The 21,900-nt window shown below is 43.5% G+C and overlaps 3 protein-coding genes across 10 annotated transcripts in view; 2 read left to right on the plus strand and 1 right to left on the minus strand.

Annotated features, from left to right (window-relative positions):
* LOC109616142 overlaps nt 1-2,632 on the plus strand; it is an 11,517-nt gene extending 8,885 nt beyond the window's left edge. The window contains exons 4-7 of the mRNA XM_029121957.2: nt 78-422; nt 784-874; nt 1,074-1,122; nt 1,254-2,632. Of these exons, the coding sequence (XP_028977790.2) occupies nt 78-422; nt 784-874; nt 1,074-1,122; nt 1,254-1,487 (719 nt within the window). The 3' untranslated portion in view covers nt 1,488-2,632. The remainder of the gene's footprint in view (nt 1-77; nt 423-783; nt 875-1,073; nt 1,123-1,253) is intronic.
* The window catches only part of LOC105012076, a 24,520-nt gene extending 14,958 nt beyond the window's left edge, over nt 1-9,562 (plus strand). For 4 of the 8 annotated variants that reach the window (XM_034294296.1, XM_034294301.1, XM_034294295.1 and 1 more), the window contains 5 exons: nt 7,502-7,759; nt 7,896-8,240; nt 8,602-8,692; nt 8,892-8,940; nt 9,072-9,562. In XM_034294296.1, the coding sequence (XP_034150187.1) occupies nt 7,502-7,759; nt 7,896-8,240; nt 8,602-8,692; nt 8,892-8,940; nt 9,072-9,308 (980 nt within the window). In that variant the 3' untranslated portion in view covers nt 9,309-9,562. Of the gene's footprint in view, nt 1-2,965; nt 3,022-6,927; nt 7,026-7,501; nt 7,760-7,895; nt 8,241-8,601; nt 8,693-8,891; nt 8,941-9,071 lie in introns of those variants that run through there. The other 4 variants (XM_034294297.1, XM_034294300.1, XM_034294302.1 and 1 more) reach the window with 3 other exon arrangements.
* On the minus strand, nt 9,262-21,416 carry fam20cl (family with sequence similarity 20 member C, like). The gene is made up of 11 exons (XM_029121895.2): nt 21,350-21,416; nt 20,492-21,016; nt 19,911-20,086; nt 15,942-16,020; nt 14,291-14,383; nt 13,512-13,627; nt 11,976-12,156; nt 11,406-11,515; nt 11,109-11,190; nt 10,963-11,022; nt 9,262-10,674 (listed from the first exon to the last, which is right to left on the minus strand). Exons 2-11 carry the CDS (start codon nt 21,013-21,015, stop codon nt 10,389-10,391), a joined length of 1,707 nt encoding a protein of 568 aa, XP_028977728.1. The 5' UTR covers nt 21,016; nt 21,350-21,416; the 3' UTR covers nt 9,262-10,388.
* Between the last annotated feature and the right edge of the window lie 484 nt (nt 21,417-21,900).

Consider the following 21,900-nt stretch of genomic DNA (forward strand, 5'->3'; position numbering starts at 1 on the left):
ATTCCAGTGCAGATCAGCTGATTTAAAACAAATGTCCAATTATTTAAACACATTGATAGACTTCTTGTATGTTTCAGGTGTTCTGGGTGAGTACTGTTTCAATGTGACTTACACCCATCAGAGAATCTGTGCCTTGAAGGGGTCAACAGTGGATCTTCCCTGCACATATAAATATCCACGTAATCATACATTCATAGAAAGGACCTGGTATATCCAAAGAGAAAGTGATGAGGCGCTAACAAACCTGAGTTCATTGCCAGAGTATTCAGGTCGTGTGAAGTACCTTGGAGATAATGTGAGTGACTGTACCCTGAGAATCACAGACCTGAGAGAGACTGACTCAGCTGAGTACAAGTTCGCATTTAAAACAAATTTTGCACAGTGGGGGTACAGCTTCCCTGGAACAACTCTGACTGTCACAGGTAATATTGGACAAACATGCTGACTCCTTATGTGTGTATTGGTGAAGTTACTCAGAGATGATGACATCATGGTAGGAATCTGATAGAGTGACTGTGTTGTTGATCAATGGGAGGGTAAAGGTTATTACAATGTATTGTTATCATTATTTGGGGTTTTACCTTAAGGGAAAGACAAGTAAATTAACAAAAGCATAAATGAAACATGCAACAACCCCACGCTTCAGAAGAAATGTATTTTATAACTATTTTACAAAACAAGCATCAAGTTTTGAGAATTGCTCAAATCTACACATTTTTAGGAAGTGCAAGATAATCACATTTTTAGATAAATACTTCTGTAAATGTTGTCCATCTTCTTTAGGGACTAATCCCTTGGGTCCGCCTGCAATTATAGGAATCATAGGGTTTATTCTGGTTCTCATCCTCTGTCTCTCTGGCTTTGTGTGGTTCAGGTGAGCATCTAAGACCCATCTTTTAATATTGTTGGATTCATTCATTCATTAATCCATTCATCTGTCTGAAATTCATAAATCCATCCATGCATCAACCTCTCATATATTCATTCATTCATTCATGCATCTATCAGTCATTCATGTTTTCATTGATTCCTTTTAAGAAATGTAATTCTTCATACATTTATGTGTAAAACAGGAAGAAGTCCTCCACCAATCACACAACTGACTCAGCGGACAATAGACAGGTGGGTTTAAATAGTATTTGTATTTGTTTTCTTTAATGTTGATTAGCTCATGTTTAAATTGCCTGTTACAATTGGAACCAGTGGAAAAGCCTGCAGGTCTTATTGGGCGTGATGTCCTCTCTCCCTGTCAGAGGGACTCTGGTCCTGTTTATGACAACACCTCCATGCCCGTGGCCTCTGCAGAGCAGACAATGGCCTCCGACGACCAGACTGACCTCCACTACGCCAGTGTTCACATCACTCGCTCCAGAGACCAGGTGGTGCCCCTGTACTCCACCGCCCGACTCCCTCCACCCCAAACCCAGGAAGAGGACGTCCAGTATGCGGCTGTAAAATTCAACTGTCCCAGTGCTGCCACCCGGTGATCAAGTCATGACATTACAGGGTTAACGTGAATAGGTTTTCTCAAATGTGGGGGGGTCGTCTGCTTGGCTGTCAGGAAGAGTAAACTACTGTTTGTGATTGGCTGAGATTCAGTAAGATATGCAATGACTTTACAATTGTTTGTGTCAATTGAAATGAACAATGGCCGTTAATATCCTCAGCATACATTCTTTTTTAAGCCCTCGATATGTAATGTCTGGATATAAATATTTGATCTGATTTCATTAGTCAGTATTTCTGTAATCCTAACAAACAGAAATGGAGACTGTGGACGACCTTTTCTGGACAATACAGTGCTTTCTGAGAAGTATCCATGATGTAGTATTTCATGTCTGGATTTGGATCAAATTCCTTCCACTGAAGATTCACGTTAAGAGGTAATGAAGCTGTCGAGGCCATTTCAGACAGAGCAACGTCCACCAATCAGAGATATTCCCTATTTATTTTTAACTCCTGTGGCACGGGTCTTCTACAGCACCATTTGGATTCAGACCCTAGTTTCTCCAAGAAAACAACTATGACTTTCAGATTAATGTTTATCCTAAAACTGGTCTTGGCTTTATTGAATAGGGTCCATGGTTTAAATTACACAGTATAATCTACTATGTTCCATAGGCCATATGATCAATGAAGACAGTAATTTAAACATCACATAACATCTCTGTGTGTCTGGACTGGACAAGACAAGTGGTTGCATCTGAAATAGGATCTGTAGCCTGGGATCCACTTTCATGACTGCTTTTCTTCTAGTTTATATAAGAAATACTATTGTGAAAATTACAGATTTATTGTCTATTGTATGTGTTGCTTTGTATGGACCCCAGGAAGAGTAGCTGATTCTAATGGAGATACACAATCAATACACAAATCCTCTTGCTAACAGTCAGAAGGCAAATTGGTACTGGGAACTCCAAATGTCATTTCATCACTCTTGTGGACGGCTGATCTGATGATGTCACACATCACCATGCCGATGTTTAATGATGTCATTTCCACAGTTAAAGAGTCGTTAATTAATTTGTGTTGTCCTTATTATTTTATGATCAGCTTGACACTTTCAGTTTCATTGAAAGTGTTTCAGAAATCAGTTTTTGCCTTTTCATTAAAAGAAAAACAGTTGATCTTCCCTTTTGTTGCTTTCATTTATGCCTGTCCTTTTACACATTTGCTTCCCTCGCATGTCAAAGCAATTTAACGTGGAAGTCCAAGGTGGTGATACCTTTTGAGAGACACTGAAGCTGCAAACCTCAGCTCTCTGGGGTTAAAACATTTTTAATTGTTGATGCACAAATAACATGGATCCGAATTTGTGTAGCGATCTGAACACTTGTTACATTACTGGTTTTCTTGGATCACGTAACCTGTGTCATGCATGCCAGTGTCTGAGAGGAAGGAAATGATCATTCCTTACAGTTACGCTGTGAAACATTTAATATTTGTCAATCACCCAATTACTTCTTGTTTCTACAATGCCAGGAAAGTGGCTTTAAGGACAAGTCTTCTACCCTTCTGCCTGTAAGTATGTTTGACATGTTTTTAGTGATAAACTACATATGATAGTGATTATTGTTCTCAGTGCTCAAGTCAGAGTTCTGAGAACAGAAGAGATTTAAATCAATACATTTATAAACATGTGTGTACATCCAAAGGTGGAAATGTGATGGGTTCTTTAGGGATCTGAGTTGAGAAGGCATAGTGAAGCTGAGACCAGAACACAAAACAATTACTGTTCTTCTATTTATTGAAGGCATGGTCGACAATTATTCTTTCCATATTCCAACACGAATTTTACAAATTTGTAACCATTTTGAGAGATCTTTAATGTCCATTATCATGTATCTGTTTTCCTGAAAGCCATGCTATTTATAATTCAATACAATGAACAGAACATGACCGGGAGCAGGGTCAGGAGACAGGGTCAGGAGACAGGGTCAGGAGACAGGGTCAGGAGACAGTTGACCATGTTATCAACTACAACAACATTGTCTTTATAACTGAAACTATTTATGGGCACTGTTTAAACCTCAAAATGACCAGTTATTTGATCCTCTGGGAAAACATAATTTGGACTGGATGGTTAGAATGCCTTACATTTGATAGTTAAGGATCATAACATTTTCTCAACTGATTCAGGTGATAAACGAGCCCCGGGACAAAGCTGTTAGTTAAATATGGGAAGTACCTAAAGGAAATATGTTTCTATTCTTGCAAAGATTAAGACAACTAGTCTTTCTGCAAAAAGCAATACAGCTCTATGTACTGTGAGGTGTTCTCTTATTTCATTTCAAACTATCTAGGTGATGGGAACTCAATTGGAGAAGTAGAGAGGGACATGTGATGGCAGTATTGTTCAGGAAGTAGCTTGCTCACTTTAAAATAATAAGTGTCCTGGAACTGATGGTGTAACAGCAGAATTTTACAAAGAGTTTTCCCGACTTGGCTCCATTCCTCCTGGAGGTCTGTATAGAAATGATATAATTCATATCACTTCCTCCAAGCATGACCCAAGGTCTAGTCATCATGTTCCCTAAGTCTAGAACAGACTTGCTTTTCCTTGATAACTGGCATCCAATTTGTTTGTTTAATAATGAATACAAAATCTTAGCCTGAATTTCAAAGCAAATGAAAGCTGTTCTGGACTTAATTATAGAGGAGACTCATTCTGACTCCCATGGGGAATAGACACATGACATAATCTCATAGATTTTTCTGATCTTATGTCTGAGGACAGGACAAATCTTTATGGAAACAGGTTTAATAATAATATTTTATCAACTTTTTAATGCAGAAATTGTGCTACTAACCTTAGAGGGCGTATTGTATTTCTAAACTCACCTAAAGGATTATTAGGAACACCTGTTCAATTTCTCATTAATGCAATAAACTAATCAACCAATCACATGGCAGTTGCTTCAGTGCATTTAGGGGTGTGGTCCTGGTCAAGACAACCTCCTGAACTCCAAACTGAATGTCAGAATGGGAAAGAAAGGTGATTTAAGCAATTTTGAGCGTGACATGGTTGTTGGTGCCAGACGGGCCGGTCTGAGTATTTCACAATCTGCTCAGTTACTGGGATTTTCATGCACAACCATTTCTAGGGTTTACAACGAATGGGTTGAAAAGGGAAAAACATCCAGTATGCGGCAGTCCTGTGGGCGAAAATACCTTGTTGATGCTAGAGGTCAGAGGAGATTGATTCAACTGATTCAAGCTGATAGAAGAGCAACTTTGACTGAAATAACCACTCGTTACAACCGAGGTATGCAGCAAAGCATTTGTGAAGCCACAACACGTACAACCTTGAGGCAGATGGGCTACAACAGCAGAAGACCCCACCGGGTACCACTCATTTCCACTACAAATAGGAAAAAGAGGCTACAATTTGCATGAGCTCACCAAAATTGGACAGTTGAAGACTGGAACAATGTTGCCTGGTCTGATGAGTCTTGATTTCTGTTGAGACATTCAGATGGTAGAGTCAGAATTTGGCGTAAACAGAATGAGAACATGGATCCATCATGCCTTGTTACCACTGTGCAGGCTGGTGGTGTACTGGTGTGGGGGATGATTTCCTGGCACACTTTAGGCCCCTTAGTGCCAATTGGGCATTGTTTAAATGCCACGGCCTACCTGAGCATTGTTTCTGACCATGTCCATCCCTTTATGACCACCATGTACCCATCCTCTGATGGCTACTTCCAGCAAGATAATGCACCATGTCACAAAGTTTGATTTATTTCAAATTGGTTTCTTGAACATGACAATGAGTTCACTGTACTGAAATGGCCCCCCACAGTCACCAGATCTCAACCCAGTAGAGCATCTTTGGGATGTGGTGGAATGGGAGCTTCGTGCCCTGGATGTGCATCCCACAAATCTCCATCAACTGCAAGATGCTATCCTATCAATATGGGCCAACATTTCTGAAGAATGATTTTAGCACCTTGTTGAATCAATGCCATGTAGAATTAAGGCAGTTCTGAAGGCGAAAGAGGGTCAAACACAGTATTAGTATGATGTTCCTAATAATCCTTTAGGTGAGTGTGCATACATACACACACACACACATTACAGCCTGTGTGGGCAGCTAACTACAACCCTGTTTCCAAAAAAGTTGGGACGCTGCGTAAAGTGCATAAATGACAAAATGCAATGAAGTGCAAATCATTTATCCCTAGATTTATATAAATATTAATAAAACAAAGATACATACAAAGGTACAGATAAATACAAACATTTCAAATGTCAAAACTGAGAAGTTATATGTTTTTTGGAAAAATGCAAGCCCATTTTGAATTTGATGCCAGCAAAATGTTTCAAAAAAGTTGGGACGGACATGTTTACCGCTGTGTTGCATCACCTCTTCTTTTAACAACACTCTGTAAACGTGAAATATTGTCCCGTTCTTGCTTGATATAGGATTTCAGCTGCTCAAAAATTCAAGGTCTCCTTTCTGGCAATGTCTTCCCTGAAAAGCAATGTCTTCCCTGAAAAAGACGCTGTCTGGATGGCCACAAAACCTGTATGTATTCTTCAGCATTAATGGTGCCTTCAGAGATGTGCAAGTCACCCATGCTGTGTGCACAAATGCACCTCCAAACTAAGAAGCTGGTGGTCCCTCCCCTCTAGTCCAGAGGACACGGTGTCCATGATTCTCAAAAATAATTTCAAATGTTGATTTGTCAGACCACAGGACAATTTTCCTCAGTCCATCTTAAATGAGCTTGGGTCAAGAGAAGACGGCGGCCTATCTGGATCTTGTTTGATCTTATATGGTTTATTTTTTGCATGGCAGAGTTTTTAACTAGCATTTGTGGATGCAGCGACGTACTGTGTTCACAAAGTGCAAATTGTTGCACTATATGCTTGTGCAGTCTTTCACAGCGTGGTGAACTCCTCCCCATTGTTCCTTCTGAAAGACCCATCCTCTCTGGGATGCTCTGTTTATGATTAATCATGTTACTGACCTGATGCCAATTAACCTAATTAGTTGTGAGATGTTCCACCAGGTTTTATCCAGTCTTTTGTTGCCCTTGTCCCAGCAATTTTGAAATGTGTTTCTGGCACCAAATTCAAATTGGGCATATATTTTTCAAGAAAAGATACAATTTCTATATCAATTTGATATGTTTTCTTTGTACTGTTTTCTATGAAATATAGTGTTTAAATGATCGTTGCATTCTGTTTGTCTTTACATTTTAAACAGCATCCTAACATTTTTGGAAACAGTGTGGTAGAGCAGAATAACAGGGGGGTTTAAAAACACTACCTAAAACTCACATGACAATTATATTAACTAATGAAATGACCTGTTCTGGTAAAACATTCAGGTAGTCACACCTGAGACATATACAGTACTACACAGACAGATGTGTTCATGTTGGCCTCTTAATGGATGTATCAACTGTATTACTTCCCCAGGTAAAGAGTGTTGTTGTTTATGTCTCTAAGACTACAGGGAGATACAACGATGAGAACTACAGGAAGTGTGTTGGTGGTCGTTATCTGGTCAGTAACAGGTACAGTAAGGGCTCAATCACTGTTTAAACTCATTTGTATTGTAAGGCTCTCTTAATAAAGCTATTGTGAATATAATTCATAAATGCCAACAATTCCAGAAGCATGAAATACTAATATATTATTTAAGGTATTTTCTAATGTAATTTAATGTGTGTCAACACTATGTCAATCACATTGTTACATCATTTTGTTCTCAATTAATTACACAATGTACAGCTAAGATTTTGATCTTTAATATATTTCATTAATTGAGATCCGATATGAAATTTAGGTGATCCTATTTTTGAGCAGTGTATCATGCATTTTCCAACTTATTTTAATGTGGGTCAAACATTTGAAAATGTGTTTGTAACATTTGTTGGTAAAAGTTTGATAGTACTTAGTGAAAATGTCTGTTAGTCTACTCCATGTAACTTCAGTACTTCCCACATCTCCCTGAGTGGCTGTCCTCTGTGGTTTCCATTCACATAAACAGGAACTATGGCAACAGAATGTGGACAAACAAGCCTAGTGACGGTGTCTCCCATCAACCCAGTGCATGGACAGAAAGTGAAAGTGACCTGTAACGCCCCCTGTAGTCTGACTGACAACCGAAACCACACCTACATCTGGTACAGGAATGGACAACGTCTTGACAATACCACCCTCCAGCAATACACTGAAACCAGTTATTATACACACAGTTACTCCTGTGCTGTAAATGGATTTGAAGATCTCCGCTCTCCTGTAGTCTGTAAGTCTGGATCCAAGTGCTGTTTATACATTTTTGCATCTCATTTACATTGTTACTACCCATAACAATTATTCCAGTCCAGATTAACTGATTTAAACAAATGTCAAACTATTTACAGACTTCTTGTATATTTCAGGTGTTCTGGGTAAAACCTGTTTCAATGTGACTTACACCCATCAGAGAATCTCTGCCTTGAATGGGTCAACAGTGGATCTTCCCTGCACATACCAACATCCAAAAAACCACACAGTCATAGAAATGAACTGGTATATACAACAGAAACGTGATGAGGCACCAACAAACCTGAGTTCATTGCCAGAGTATTCAGGTCGTGTGAAGTACCTTGGAGATAATGTGAGTGACTGTACCCTGAGAATCACAGACCTGAGAGAGACTGACTCAGCTGAGTACAAGTTCAGATTCAAAACACAGTTTGCAGAGTGGGGGTACAGCTTCCCAGGAACGACTCTGACTGTCTCAGGTAATATTGTACAAACAAGCTGACTCCTTATGTGTGTATTGGTGAAGTTACTCAGAGATGATGACATCATGGTAGGAATCTGATAGAGTGACTGTGTTGTTGATCAATGGGAGGGTAAAGGTTATTACAATGTATTGTTATCATTATTTGGGGTTTTACCTTAAGGGAAAGACAAGTAAATTAACAAAAGCATAAATGAAACATGCAACAACCCCACGCTTCAGAAGAAATGTATTTTATAACTATTTTACAAAACAAGCATCAAGTTTTGAGAATTGCTCAAATCTACACATTTTTAGGAAGTGCAAGATAATCACATTTTTAGATAAATACTTCTGTAAATGTTGTCCATCTTCTTTAGGGACTAATCCCTTGGGTCCGCCTGCAATTATAGGAATCATAGGGTTTATTCTGGTTCTCATCCTCTGTCTCTCTGGCTTTGTGTGGTTCAGGTGAGCATCTAAGACCCATCTTTTAATATTGTTGGATTCATTCATTCATTAATCCATTCATCTGTCTGAAATTCATAAATCCATCCATGCATCAACCTCTCATATATTCATTCATTCATTCATGCATCTATCAGTCATTCATGTTTTCATTGATTCCTTTTAAGAAATGTAATTCTTCATACATTTATGTGTAAAACAGGAAGAAGTCCTCCACCAATCACACAACTGACTCAGCGGACAATAGACAGGTGGGTTTAAATAGTATTTGTATTTGTTTTCTTTAATGTTGATTAGCTCATGTTTAAATTGCCTGTTACAATTGGAACCAGTGGAAAAGCCTGCAGGTCTTATTGGGTGTGATGTCCTCTCTCCCTGTCAGAGGGACTCTGGTCCTGTTTATGACAACACCTCCATGCCCGTGGCCTCTAATGCAGAGCAGACAATGGCCTCCGACGACCAGACTGACCTCCACTACGCCAGTGTTCACATCACTCGCTCCAGAGACCAGGTGGTGCCCCTGTACTCCACCGTCCAACTCCCTCCACCCCAAACCCAGGAAGAGGACGTCCAGTATACGGCTGTAAAATTCAACTGTCCCAGTGCTGCCACCCGGTGATCAAGTCATGACATTACAGGGTTAAAGTGAATAGGTTTTCTCAAAGCTGGGGGTTGTCTGCTGGGCCATCAGGAAGAGTAAACTATGTGTTTGTCCAATAGAAATGTAGTTGTTTGGCTGAGATTCAGTAAGATATGCTATGACTTTAAAATAGTTTGTGTCAAATGAAATGAACAATGGCAGTTATGATCCTCAGTATACATTTATTGTTTAGCCCTCGATATGTAACGTCTGGATATAAATATTTGATCTGATTTCATTAGTCAGTATTTCTATAACCCTAACAAACAGAAATGGAGACTGTGGACGACCTCTTCTGGACAATACAGTGCTTTCTGATAAGTATCCATGATGTAGTATTTCATGTCTGGATTTGGATCAAATTCCTTCCACTGAATATTCACGTTATGAGGTAATGAAGCTGTCGAGGCCATTTCAGACAGAGCATTGTCCACCAATCAGAGATATTCCCTATTTATTTTTAACTCCTGTGGCACGGGTCTTCTACAGCACCATTTGGATTCAGACCCTAGTTTCTCCAAGAAAACAACTATGATTATCAGATTAATGTATATCCTAAAACTGGTCTTGGCTTTACTGAATAGGGTCCATGGTTTAAATTACACAGTATAATCTACTATTTTCCATCGGTCATATGATCAATGAAGACAGTAATTTAAACATCACATAACATCTCTGTGTGTCTGGACTGGACAAGACAAGTGGTTGCATCTGAAACAGGATCTGTAGTCTGGGATCCCCTTTCATGACTGCTTTTCTTCTAGTTTATATAAGAAATACTATTGTGAGAATTACAGATGTATTGTCTATTGTATGTGTTGCTTTGTATGGACCCCAGGAAGAGTAGCTGATTCTAATGGAGCTACACAATCAATACACAAATCCTCTTGCTAACAGTCAGAAGGCAAATTGGTGCTAAAATGTCTCCAAATGTCATTTTATCACTCATGTGGGCTGCTGATCTGATGACGTCCCAAACAAATTCAAATCGCCATGACGATGTGTGGTGATGTCATTTCCACAGTTAAATCTTTGTTAATTAAAGGAGGTGAGGCCACCCTACCCTGCAGGTGTGACAGGTGTGACGGATTTCTTATAATCATTGATGTCATCATAGATTACATCACTTCCTTCCCCACGGCGACTACGCTGCCTTCTCTGGCAATCACGCACGGTTTGGAGCACGACATTTAGCCGGCGGTCCAGGGCGAGCAGATGCGGCTCGGAGAGGAGAGGGGCCACGGAGAACAGAGGATCATGGGAAAGAGATTCCCTCATGACATCACTGAGACGATACTGTGGCAAGGAGAGCAGACGGAGACGCGAGAGTGTGGAGCGACGGATCCTAAAGGGAGAGGGAGAGACAGCGAGAGAGAGAAAGAGAGATTTAAGAGGGCTCAAGAGATGTGGAGGAGGGCTACAGAGGGTATTGTGATGCAGCCATTAAGAGGGCAGGAGATGGGAATGACACTGGAACGTAAGAAGAGATGAGGGAATGACACTGGAACGTAAGAAGGGATGAGGGAATGACACTGGAACGTAAGAAGGGATGAGGGAATGACACTGGAACGTAAGAAGAGATGAGGGAATGACACTGGAACGTAAGGGGAGAAGAGATGAGGAAGGGTTTCACCTGCAGCACTGCTCCAGGGGCGCCAGGATGGACGGTTCATCTTTAGAATGGCGTCCAAACCTGGAGGGAAGGCAGACAGGGTCAGAATAACACACACACACACACAGACACACATGTAAGGATCCATTTAATATCAGAATACTCACGCCCTCCCGTTGTCTAAGTGCAGAAGAAACGTGTTGTTGCCAAACTTCTCAAAGGTTTCATAGTGATGTCGGTCCATGTTGCCTGTGGGGAAATTAGTTATTTTGATCCGTGTTTTTCTTCTTTGCACTGTTTTTGTCCTTTCTGATTAAATTATTCTCATGGTCTCATGATTTCATGACCCCAACTCCAACCAACCCATGACCAAGTCCAGGACAGTCACCACCATCAGTTCCAACATCATGGTCTCCCTTTCTTTCCTTCCCTGCCCATATCCCTCCCTCCCCCCTCTGACTTACCCATAAGGAAGTCTAATATCGTCAGGTCAATCAGGTCCACCAGTCTGGTCCCCTTGTCGTACGGTGCGGTCTTCTTCACTGTGTCACAGTACTGTGAGTCTGTCTCCCATCTGCAAAGTAACAACAGTGTCCCTGGTTTCACGGTTCAGTCCAGGTCTGGGTCACTTGTGCTTTTCTAAATCTAATTCCACTCAGACATGGAACCTATGCTGAATTTGAACTGCCCACATCACACAGCAAGCTAAATATGAATGAACAGAATTTAACCGGTCACGACAATCTCATTGTCTCGGGACAAATAATACATTTGACAAAACATTTTATTGAATGGAAATGCCACTTATGAATGCAAGAAATACACACATATTCCCTTTTAAATACATCTAAATATATATGATTTCAGTTCATGTGGACATTAAATATTATTTTCCCCCGTGTCTATATGTCTAGCTCTCTGTCTGCCTGTCAGCCCGTTTACCACACAGCTTAGTGGCTTTGGGACAGTCTCCAGAGGTCAGGGTCTTTTGGGACACTATCGCCACGGTCGACGGCACACAACAGTTTACCCACGCTGCCACTTTGCTGCGGCTGTAGGAGCGTCTCCATGGTGACCTCCAGCTGTGGCGCTTGGCCAGGGAGGGGTCAGGCAGCATCACGGCCAGGGAGGCCTCTAGTTCGTGGGGTCGACCACACACTGCGTGCTCCGTACTGCAGTAGTAGGAACACTGGCCGTAGAAACACACATTGCCCACTAGGGGGAGATGAAGAGGGGAGAAGGGCGGTTGGAGAGGGGAGAAGGGGGGGTGGAGAGGGGAGGAGGGGGGGTGGAGAGGGGGAGAACGTGGGTTAGAGAGGGGGAGAACGTGGGTTAGAGAGGGGGAGAACGTGGGTTGGAGAGGGGAGGAGGGGGGTTGGAGAGGGGAGTGGGGAAGTGGGGATTACATCAATTACTTTCAGAAATGAAAATATGCTACCTTCTGTAAACCTACTAAAAGAACTACTGTCAGAAAATACAGCCTGATAAGTGAAAGTCATGTGTAAAATATAATGAGGCAGAATGAGCCCAGAATAATGAGGCAGAAATAATCTTTATTTTATTGACTATAACCCTGACCCGGTCTAAAAGCTCTTGTCTCCTTGGGCTGAATTTCAGGTGTTGCTGATTGACCCCCCCCCACAAAATGATTTTTATACCCCCCAAACCGTGGCACTTCCAGGAGGAATTCTGGAACACATGATGGTTATTGATGAATGAATACCTTTTTATAAATTCCTCTCACCAGTGTGGAATAGGCATTCAGTAGGGTCACTGTGTTTCAAGGTTTTGTGCAAATTCTGAGGGCGAGGTTTTATTTCAGTGGCATAAAGTTTTTATAGCACTTTTCAAAGACCCAAAGAGGCTTTACAATACATACGTAACAAAAAACTGCAGATAGAGCAATGAGACAAATAGTAGCTAACAAAACAAAAACAAAAAGGGGTGGTGGGGGTCAAACAACCTAGGGCAGGGGCTAGGGATAGGCTTGTTTCAACAGATGCGATGGTGGATGAAGACGGCAACAGATTCACGGAAATGGTTTTACTATGATGTTTAGTGCTGTGTGAGAAGTCAAGGGTTTGTTCTGTAGTGTTCTGAGAGGTGTGATGTAGTGCACCTTCAGGAAATGAGTGTCAGCAGTTGTGAAAAACATTAGAAGAGAGTGGGAAGAAGAGGGAGGTTTATAGGGTGGATTTAAAATGGAATAAATACATAGCTGCCTAAATGTACCTTTTTCTCTGGCTAATGTGGAGCATTCATTCTCATTCCCAGAGGAAGAAAATTATTCTTTCAATTATTTAGTATAAGGTGAACATTGAAAAAGAAAGAGAATTGGAGGTAAATGGGTAATGTGACAGAGTTTTAATGGATTGGTACTATTATAGGGTGATACACTAATGGAGAGATAGATTGGTGGAGTTAAAGAGTAATTGAATGCAAGGATGATGGAATGATGAAGTGATGGTGGGATGGAGTGATGCAGTGAGAGAGAGCAAATGGGGCAAGCTGAATGGATAGAAAGAGTGGGGTATTGAGTGAGTGATGAGGTGAAAACGTGATAGACAGACCAGGGGAGGTGAAGAAGGTCTTTGCCAGTCTGTGGTCGGTGGTGATGTCTTTGATCTCCTTAACCACGTCAACCAGTCTCCCAACGGCCGGGGGAATCCGTCTGTATCCTAAGACCCTGAGCAAGACACAGCGGGGCAACAGACGGGGCAACAGACAGAGAAACACAGAGAGAAAGACGAAGAGATACAGACAGACAGGGAGAAAGACGAAGAGATACAGACAGACAGGGAGAAAGACGAAGAGATACAGACAGACAGAGAGAAAGACAAAGAGATACAGACAGACAGAGAGAAAGACGAAGAGATACAGACAGACAGGGAGAAAGATGAAGAGATACAGACAGACAGACAGAGAGAAAGGGGGGCTTCAATGTTCTGTGGTAGTATTGATATATTTTTCCAATGCCCAGGCCATGGAAACTCAGTGCTTGACTTTTTTATCGGTACTCGTTTTGATATTTTTGGTTGTTTATATTTAGCTGCAGCTCCATGTTAATTAAATACAAGCTAGAATTCTTTGTTAGAAATCAGCCATTTCGTATAGTTGGATTAAAGTTCTGGATTAGCCACTATCTATTAAACAGATCTGGATTGCCTGCTAATGATGAAACAGATCAGATTCAACCACTATGTATCCAACAGATTTGGATTAATCACTATCTATTAAATGAATCAGGACCAACCACTTTCTATTAAACAGATGAGGATCAATCACTATCTATTACACAGGTCTGAATCAATCCTCTCTATTATAGACTTTTACATGTTACATACAGTACCTGTCCAGGTGAAAGGCAGCAATCTCGGCGTTGTGCCTCTCAAAGTCAGAGAAGTAGTATAGATTGAAGTTGCTCTCCTCATCTCGCTCCTGTCTGACAGAGATACACAGTCAAACAGCTGAAATATCGCCAAGCTGGCTGCAGAAGAATGTTGCGGCATCATGTATACTTGAAGTATATTAAAACATTCCAACAACGTAAAAGCCATGTCATAACATGTCATAACAGCTGAGATATAGCCCTACCTCCAACCAGACAGCCCCACCTCCAACCAGATGGCCCTGTCTGCACCCAAACAGTCCTACCTCCACCCAGACAGCCCTGTCTCCACGCAGACAGCCCCACCTGTACCCAGATGGCCCCGTCTCCATCCAGATGGCCCAGTCTCCACCTAGACTGCCCTGTCTCTACCCAGACAGCCCCTCCACCAACCAGACAGCCCCATCTCCACCCAGACAGCCCCACCTCCAACTAGATGCTCTTGTGTCCACCCAGACAGCCTCATCTCCAACCAGATGGCTCTGTCTCTTACATACTCCCAGCACCTCAGCCCAATGCTGCATCACCAGACCCTCTGTCTCTATCTAGTTCTCCCCACTCACCAGCAGAGGGCTACTACATATCTAAACCTTCAAACTGAGGGCTTGAATGTGTGCCTCTACTGGCCGGGATGACCGTCTTTATTTGGTAATCGACAGGCTGATGAAAAACCTGTTCCAGGTACAGTAACAGTTAAAGCCATCTGGTGAAGCTACAGTAGCATAGGGCTAACATGTGTCACCAGGTCACCTCAAGATTGACCATGTACTATTTGTAATGTCCACAAGTTTGCCTCTGATATGTTCATGCTACACACAGTTTCCTTAAATTTCTCATTTCTAATAATAATACTTCATTGAGTATGAATGTGTTCGGGATTGACACCTTAGTTACCATATAATTATGCAACAGATTATGTCACACATGTCTAAATAATATGTGTGTCATCATAATATCATGACTGGTTATGTCAAGTACTCAGATTTGATGACATGATCTTTTAATGCTGTGATCTATAAACAAAGACATCAAATTTGAGGACAGACAGAATGGCTTGATTATGCGTTTAGCAGAGATCTTCAGTGTACAAACTGACAGGGCAGAGAGAAAAGTGTTTCATAAAGCATTTCATCTGTCTATAATCGTTCATGATGTGAAGATGCACTTGGGTAACCGGTTCCCAGATGGCTGGTCATTACTTCAAAACACTGTCTGAACGATAACACTGTGTTACCATGACAGTGATATGAATTAAACATGACTCATGGTAGAAAGCATCACTGAAAAGGAGCAAAGGAGCAAATAAATAAACAAAATGTCAGGGATTCAAAAGATGAGTCATTGATTTGAAAGGTGAGTCGTTGGTTTGAAAGGTGAGTCGTTGATTTGAAAGGTGAGTCGTTGATTTAAAAGGTGAGTCATTGATTTGAAATGTGAGTCATTGAATTGAAAGGTGAGTTGTTGATTTGAAAGGTGAGTCGTTGATTTGAAAGTTGAGTCGTTGCGTTTAGTTTGATGCTGACATCCAATGTAGTGCACTACATTTGATGTGGGTTAGTATACCTTACATAGAGATTGGAATGCCATTTGGGACACAGCCTGGTTGACCTACTTCATTGGTTTGAGCATGGCCTGCCCGTAGTTAGGAAATGACATCACCAGCTTGAGCTGCGTCCCTCCGGACTTCTGCACTGAGAATCATAGATTGACAGAGAGAGAGAGAGAGAGAGAGAGGGAGAGAGAGAGAGAGGGAGGGAGAGAGAGAGAGAGAGAGAGAGGGAGAGAGAGAGAGAGAGGGAGGGAGGGAGAGAGAGGGAGAGAGAGAGAGGGAGAGAGAGAGGGAGAGAGAGAGAGAGAGGGAGAGAGAGAGAGAGAGAGGGAGGGAGGGAGGGAGGGAGGGAGGGAGAGGGAGAGAGAGAGTGAGAGAGAGGAAAGGGAGAGAGAGAGAGAGAGAGAGGGAGAGAGTGATGGAGAGAGAGATATCTGTAACGGCATCTTGGCTACCTGAAACAAGGCATCTTGGCTACCTATAGGGTATCTTGGCTACATTGGTAGGGCATCTCAGCTACTTCAATATTTATAGGGCCTCTTTGCACTCTGGACTTTACCAGCTTTATATGAAAAAATACACATATGACCAAAAAAATTTGTCATATGTGTATGATTACATACCTCTCCTGTCTATTTGTAATGATTCCCTGTAAACTACAAACCATTAAAACTAGAAATCTGTAATACAATTAAACAAAAACTCATTGACTCTATTAACCTAACCCTAATTCACAAAACTAAACTGATGTTAATAGATATTTTAAAAACATACCTTCATTGCTGTTAGAACCATGTCTTATCATGCAAAAAAAACTATTGGCAACATTTGGAAGTAATGGCAAAAGTAGCTTACCATTAACCTGTTCAATACCCAAGATAATGTAACAAATCTACAAATTCGTTAAATGGGAGTATTAAATCCAGCAACATCACACTAATATCTATAGGTTGGAACCAGATCAGACAATATTACGGAGGAATTCTTTAGTTATAGATCCTGAAAATTAACCTGCAAAGCATTCAATTCATCCTTATGGAACAACCCCTGACCTCTGTTACTTCTATACTTCTAAAGGGAGGGAGAGAGAGATGTTATTTCTACTTAAAATGTAACACGGTTTATTTTACTATTATTTTCACTTTCTTTGGTGTAATTTAATTTTCCTCTTGCTTTGGCAACAGATTTTTTTTTCCCATGACAAGAAAACCCTCAACATTGGGAGAGAGAAACAATTTCCACTCATTATCCGACACCAGCCAGTCAGAGCACGACCCCTGACACCCAAAGGGATTGGTCCGCCCTTCAACCCTACATCCCTACCATCACAACCCCTGACACCCAAAGGGATTAGTCCACCCTTCAACCCTACATCCCTACTATCACAACCCCTGACACCCAAAGGGATTGGTCCGCCCTTCAACCCTACATCCCTACCATCACAACCCCTTACACACAAAGGGATTGGCCCTACCTTCAATTCTACATCCCTACCATCACAACCCCTGACACCCAAAGGGATTGACCCGCCCTTCAACCCTACATCCCTACCATTACAACCCCTTACACCCAAAGGGATTGGCCCTACCTTCAACCCTACATCCCTACCATCACAACCCCTGACACCCAAAGGGATTGGCCCGCCCTTCAACCCTACATCCCTACCATCACAACCCCTGACACCCAAAGGGATTGGTCCGCCCTTCAACCCTACATCCCTACCATCACAACCCCTTACACACAAAGGGATTGGTCCGCCCTTCAACCCTACATCCCTACCAGCACAACCCCTTACACCCAAAGGGATTGGCCCTACCTTCAACCCTACATCCCTACCATCACAACCCCTGACACCCAAAGGGATTGGCCCGCCCTTCAACCCTACATCCCTACCATCACAACCCCTGACACCCAAAGGGATTGGCCCTACCTTCAACCCTACATCCCTACCATCACAACCCCTGACACCCAAAGGGATTGGTCCGCCCTTCAACCCTACATCCCTACCATCACAACCCCTTACACACAAAGGGATTGGTCCGCCCTTCAACCCTACATCCCTACCATCACAACCCCTTACACCCAAAGGGATTGGCCCTACCTTCAACCCTACATCCCTACCATCACAACCCCTGACACCCAAAGGGATTGGCCCGCCCTTCAACCCTACATCCCTACCATCACAACCCCTTACACCCAAAGGGATTGGCCCTACCTTCAACCCTACATCCTTACCATCACAACCCCTTACACCCAAAGGGATTGGCCCTACCTTCAACCCTACATCCCTACCATCACAACCCCTTATACCCAAAGGGATTGGCCCGCCCTTCAACCCTACATCCCTACCATCACAACCCCTTACACACAAAGGGATTGGCCCTACCTTCAACCCTACATCCCTACCATCACAACCCCTGACACACAAAGGGATTGACCTGCCCTTCAACCCTACATCCCTACCATTACAGCCACTGCTTCCCATTTTAGGTCAACAAATCTGGGACTTTATTTGGCCAGTTTACAAATTAGATGAGGAGGCGTGTGCATCATAACAGCTTAAACCTGACACAAATACAAAATTGTATCCGTTTTGAGTCCAAAGGATTTTTAATATTTATATGTGAATGGGACAATCAATATATGGCCACCTAGTATGACCTCACTCCAAGTAATCAAAGAATCTAGGTATGACAGGCATCTTAGTAGCTTCTTTACTGGCCACGCCCCCTACTCATATTACTCACACACTGAACACAGAACAGATGCCAGGTCACTCTCAGGTCAAGCTAAGATCTCTTCAACAGATTAACAGAGGACCCTATGGTCTGTTAATTACTCATTTACCAAGGTCACAGCCTAAATCAAACCACCATAGAAATGAATATAAAGTCTTATAAACTGCTAATGTAATATCAAATAATAATAACATCAAAACATCATATATTGGTTCTCAATTTCAAATTTCAATCACAACACACACACACACACACACACATTCACAATATAGGCTGGATTAGTCCTTTTTAAACTAAATAAACTAAATAACATGCAGTTCTTCAATTAATCCACCAGTGGTCCCTCTAACCCTGTTTCAGAACACCCTCCTCGCTCAAAGCGTCCTTGTGGCTCCTTTGCTGCATTAAAAGGACAAACGACTTGATTGGTGGCGACTCTTTCAAAACATTGTCTGAACACACACACCCCTCTACCTGCTCCCAACCCCACACACACACCCCTCTACCTGCTCCCAACCCCACACCCCTCTACCTGCTCCCAACACCACACACACACCCCTCTATCTGCTCCCAACCCCACACACACACCCCTCTACCTGCTCCCAACCCCACACCCCTCTACCTGCTCCCAACCCCACACACACACCCCTCTACCTGCTCCAAACCCCACACACACACACCCCTCTACCTGCTCCCAACCCCACACACACACCCCTCTACCTGCTCCCAACCCCACACACACACACCCCTCTACCTGCTCCCAACCCCCCACACACACCCCTCTACCTGCTCCAAACCCCACACACACACCCCTCTACCTGCTCCCAACCCCACACCCCTCTACCTGCTCCCAACCCCACACACACACCCCTCTACCTGCTCCAAACCCCACACACACACCCCTCTACCTGCTCCCAACCCCACACACACACCCCTCTACCTGCTCCCAACCCCACACACACACCCCTCTACCTGCTCCCAACCCCACACACACACCCCTCTACCTGCTCCAAACCCCACACACACACCCCTCTACCTGCTCCAAACCCCACACACACACCCCTCTACCTGCTCCAAACCCCACACACACACCCCTCTACCTGCTCCCAACCCCACACACACACCCCTCTACCTGCTCCAAACCCCACACACACACCCCTCTACCTGCTCCCAACCCCACACACACACACCCCTCTACCTGCTCCAAACCCCACACACACACCCCTCTACCTGCTCCAAACCCCACACACACACCCCTCTACCTGCTCCAAACCCCACACACACACCCCTCTACCTGCACTGACGATGCGGTGTTTACTGAGCTGCTGGATGAGAGATGGCATGTTGGGGTCTCGGTGGGGGTACAGCTGCCTACGGGAGATGCCAAGGTGGAATCGCAGCCAGGGCGGTTGGCTGTCACTGGTACTGTTCCAGTGGGCCGGATCATAGTCGATTTCAGGGTCACTCACCCTGCAGAGCAGAAGGGGGGGGGGGGGGCAAGAGGGAAAACTTTTACCAAGATGAACTGAAAGACATGATTTGCGTGGCCTTAGTGCGCTGAAAGAGACTCGTCGGGTCTCCATCTTCTCGTCTCATCTTCATCCGCTTATCCGGTATTGGGTCGCGGAGACAGCAGCTCCAGCAGGGGACCCCAAACTTCCCTTTCCCGAGCCACATTTGCCAGCTCTGACTGGAGGATCCCGAGGCGTCCCCAGGCCAGTGTCGAAATATAATCTCTCCACCTAGTCCTGGGCCTACACCGAGGTCTCCTCCCAGCTGGACGTGCCTGGAACACCTCCCTAGGGAGACGTCCTGGGGGCATCCTTACCAGATGGGTCTGTAAAAAATAAATAAAAATACTTCTCCAAAACTCACCACATCTGTGTGCTCCTCCCGCTTGTTACTTTTGGCTTTATCCTCATCAGCCAATCCTCTTCGGGGATGGGCAGAGTGGGGACGTCGTAGAGTGGATGGCTGAAAAGAGCATCTAACTTCGACAACCCAGACCCCATCGAGCCAGACCGCCCTATCCTGTCACCCATGTTTACTGGGCTGGAAGGTCCATTACCTATCTCAGTTGACATTTTGGTAGCATCCATTTTGGTTATTTTGTGATGCCTGGTGGTGTCCATTTTGGAAGGGTCCACTTTTCTAGCATCCGGAGGCATCTTGGCTTGGTTGGCATGGCTGGCATGGCTGTCTGATCCGGTAGAGGTGTCATTAGTGTATGCCAGGGCTCGGAGGGTGTAGGGGTGTGTCTGGCGAGAGGTGGGGGGCTTGCAGGAGCTCTGGTAGACAAACGGAGAAAGGGCAACCAGGAGGAGGTGGAGAGTGACGGAGATGAAGGCCAGCCAAAGACAAACTGTCCGGGAGAAACGACGCGAATACCACCTCATCATCCTGAGGAAGAGAGAGAGAAAGGAGGAGGAAAAGGTGAGAAGGTGGGAAATATAGGCTGTAGGAAAGAGGGAGGGAATGAATAAAAGAGGAGGAGGATTAAAGGGTTGAGGGGGAGGCCGGGAGAGAAAGAGAAAGAAAGTGAGAGGACCTGGTGAAGGAATAAGCGCAGAGAGAGAAACAGGAGTCGGAAGAAAGGGACTAAAATAGAATGGATCATTCTTGAGTTGGAACAACCAAAGCACAAAAGCACCAGTGCCCCCAGACAAGCCAAATGTACTCCTTCTAAAGAATGTCAGCTAAACAAACCAGGGCAGCAGGTATCGTTTTACCCACCTCTGTTCTCCTGCCTTAGTTCTTCCCTCCCACGTCACGCACCTTTTAATCCTTACAAGTTACACCCCACTGTTCTCCTGTTTCTCAGCTCGTGTTCCTTTGCTGCCTGGAATGAAACCACTCTCCAGATCTCTGGTCAGACTATTAGTCTGTTCGTTCCCTTCTCTACTGCATCTGGCAGAGGAAGGTGAGCCGGGTCAGGTCGATCTGAACGGCCCGCAGGGAGAAAGATAAAACTGTTTACTCTTCTGTTTGATCTCTTCTCTCTTTCTGTTTGTGTAATCTGGACATTTGGGATCGTAGCCAGGGAATCGATCAACGATGTGTAGTAAATGCTTCCTTCTCCCTGATACACATGATTTCAGATGTTCTGCGCTGTGTTTGAAACACACAACCGTTGAAGACCTGTTGCCGGTGTTTGGCTTCAAGGCCAGGGTGGGACGCTATCCTGGGCCACATTTATAATTCTCCAGCCAGCGACTATGTTGACTGAGTAGCTGTTCCCCTGAGAGTGGTTACTGTTAAAACGGGGTTTGGTCGGAAAAGCCTGT

This window comes from Esox lucius, chromosome 9, assembly GCF_011004845.1.
Source record: "Esox lucius isolate fEsoLuc1 chromosome 9, fEsoLuc1.pri, whole genome shotgun sequence".
NCBI classification, from domain to species: Eukaryota; Metazoa; Chordata; class Actinopteri; order Esociformes; family Esocidae; genus Esox; species Esox lucius.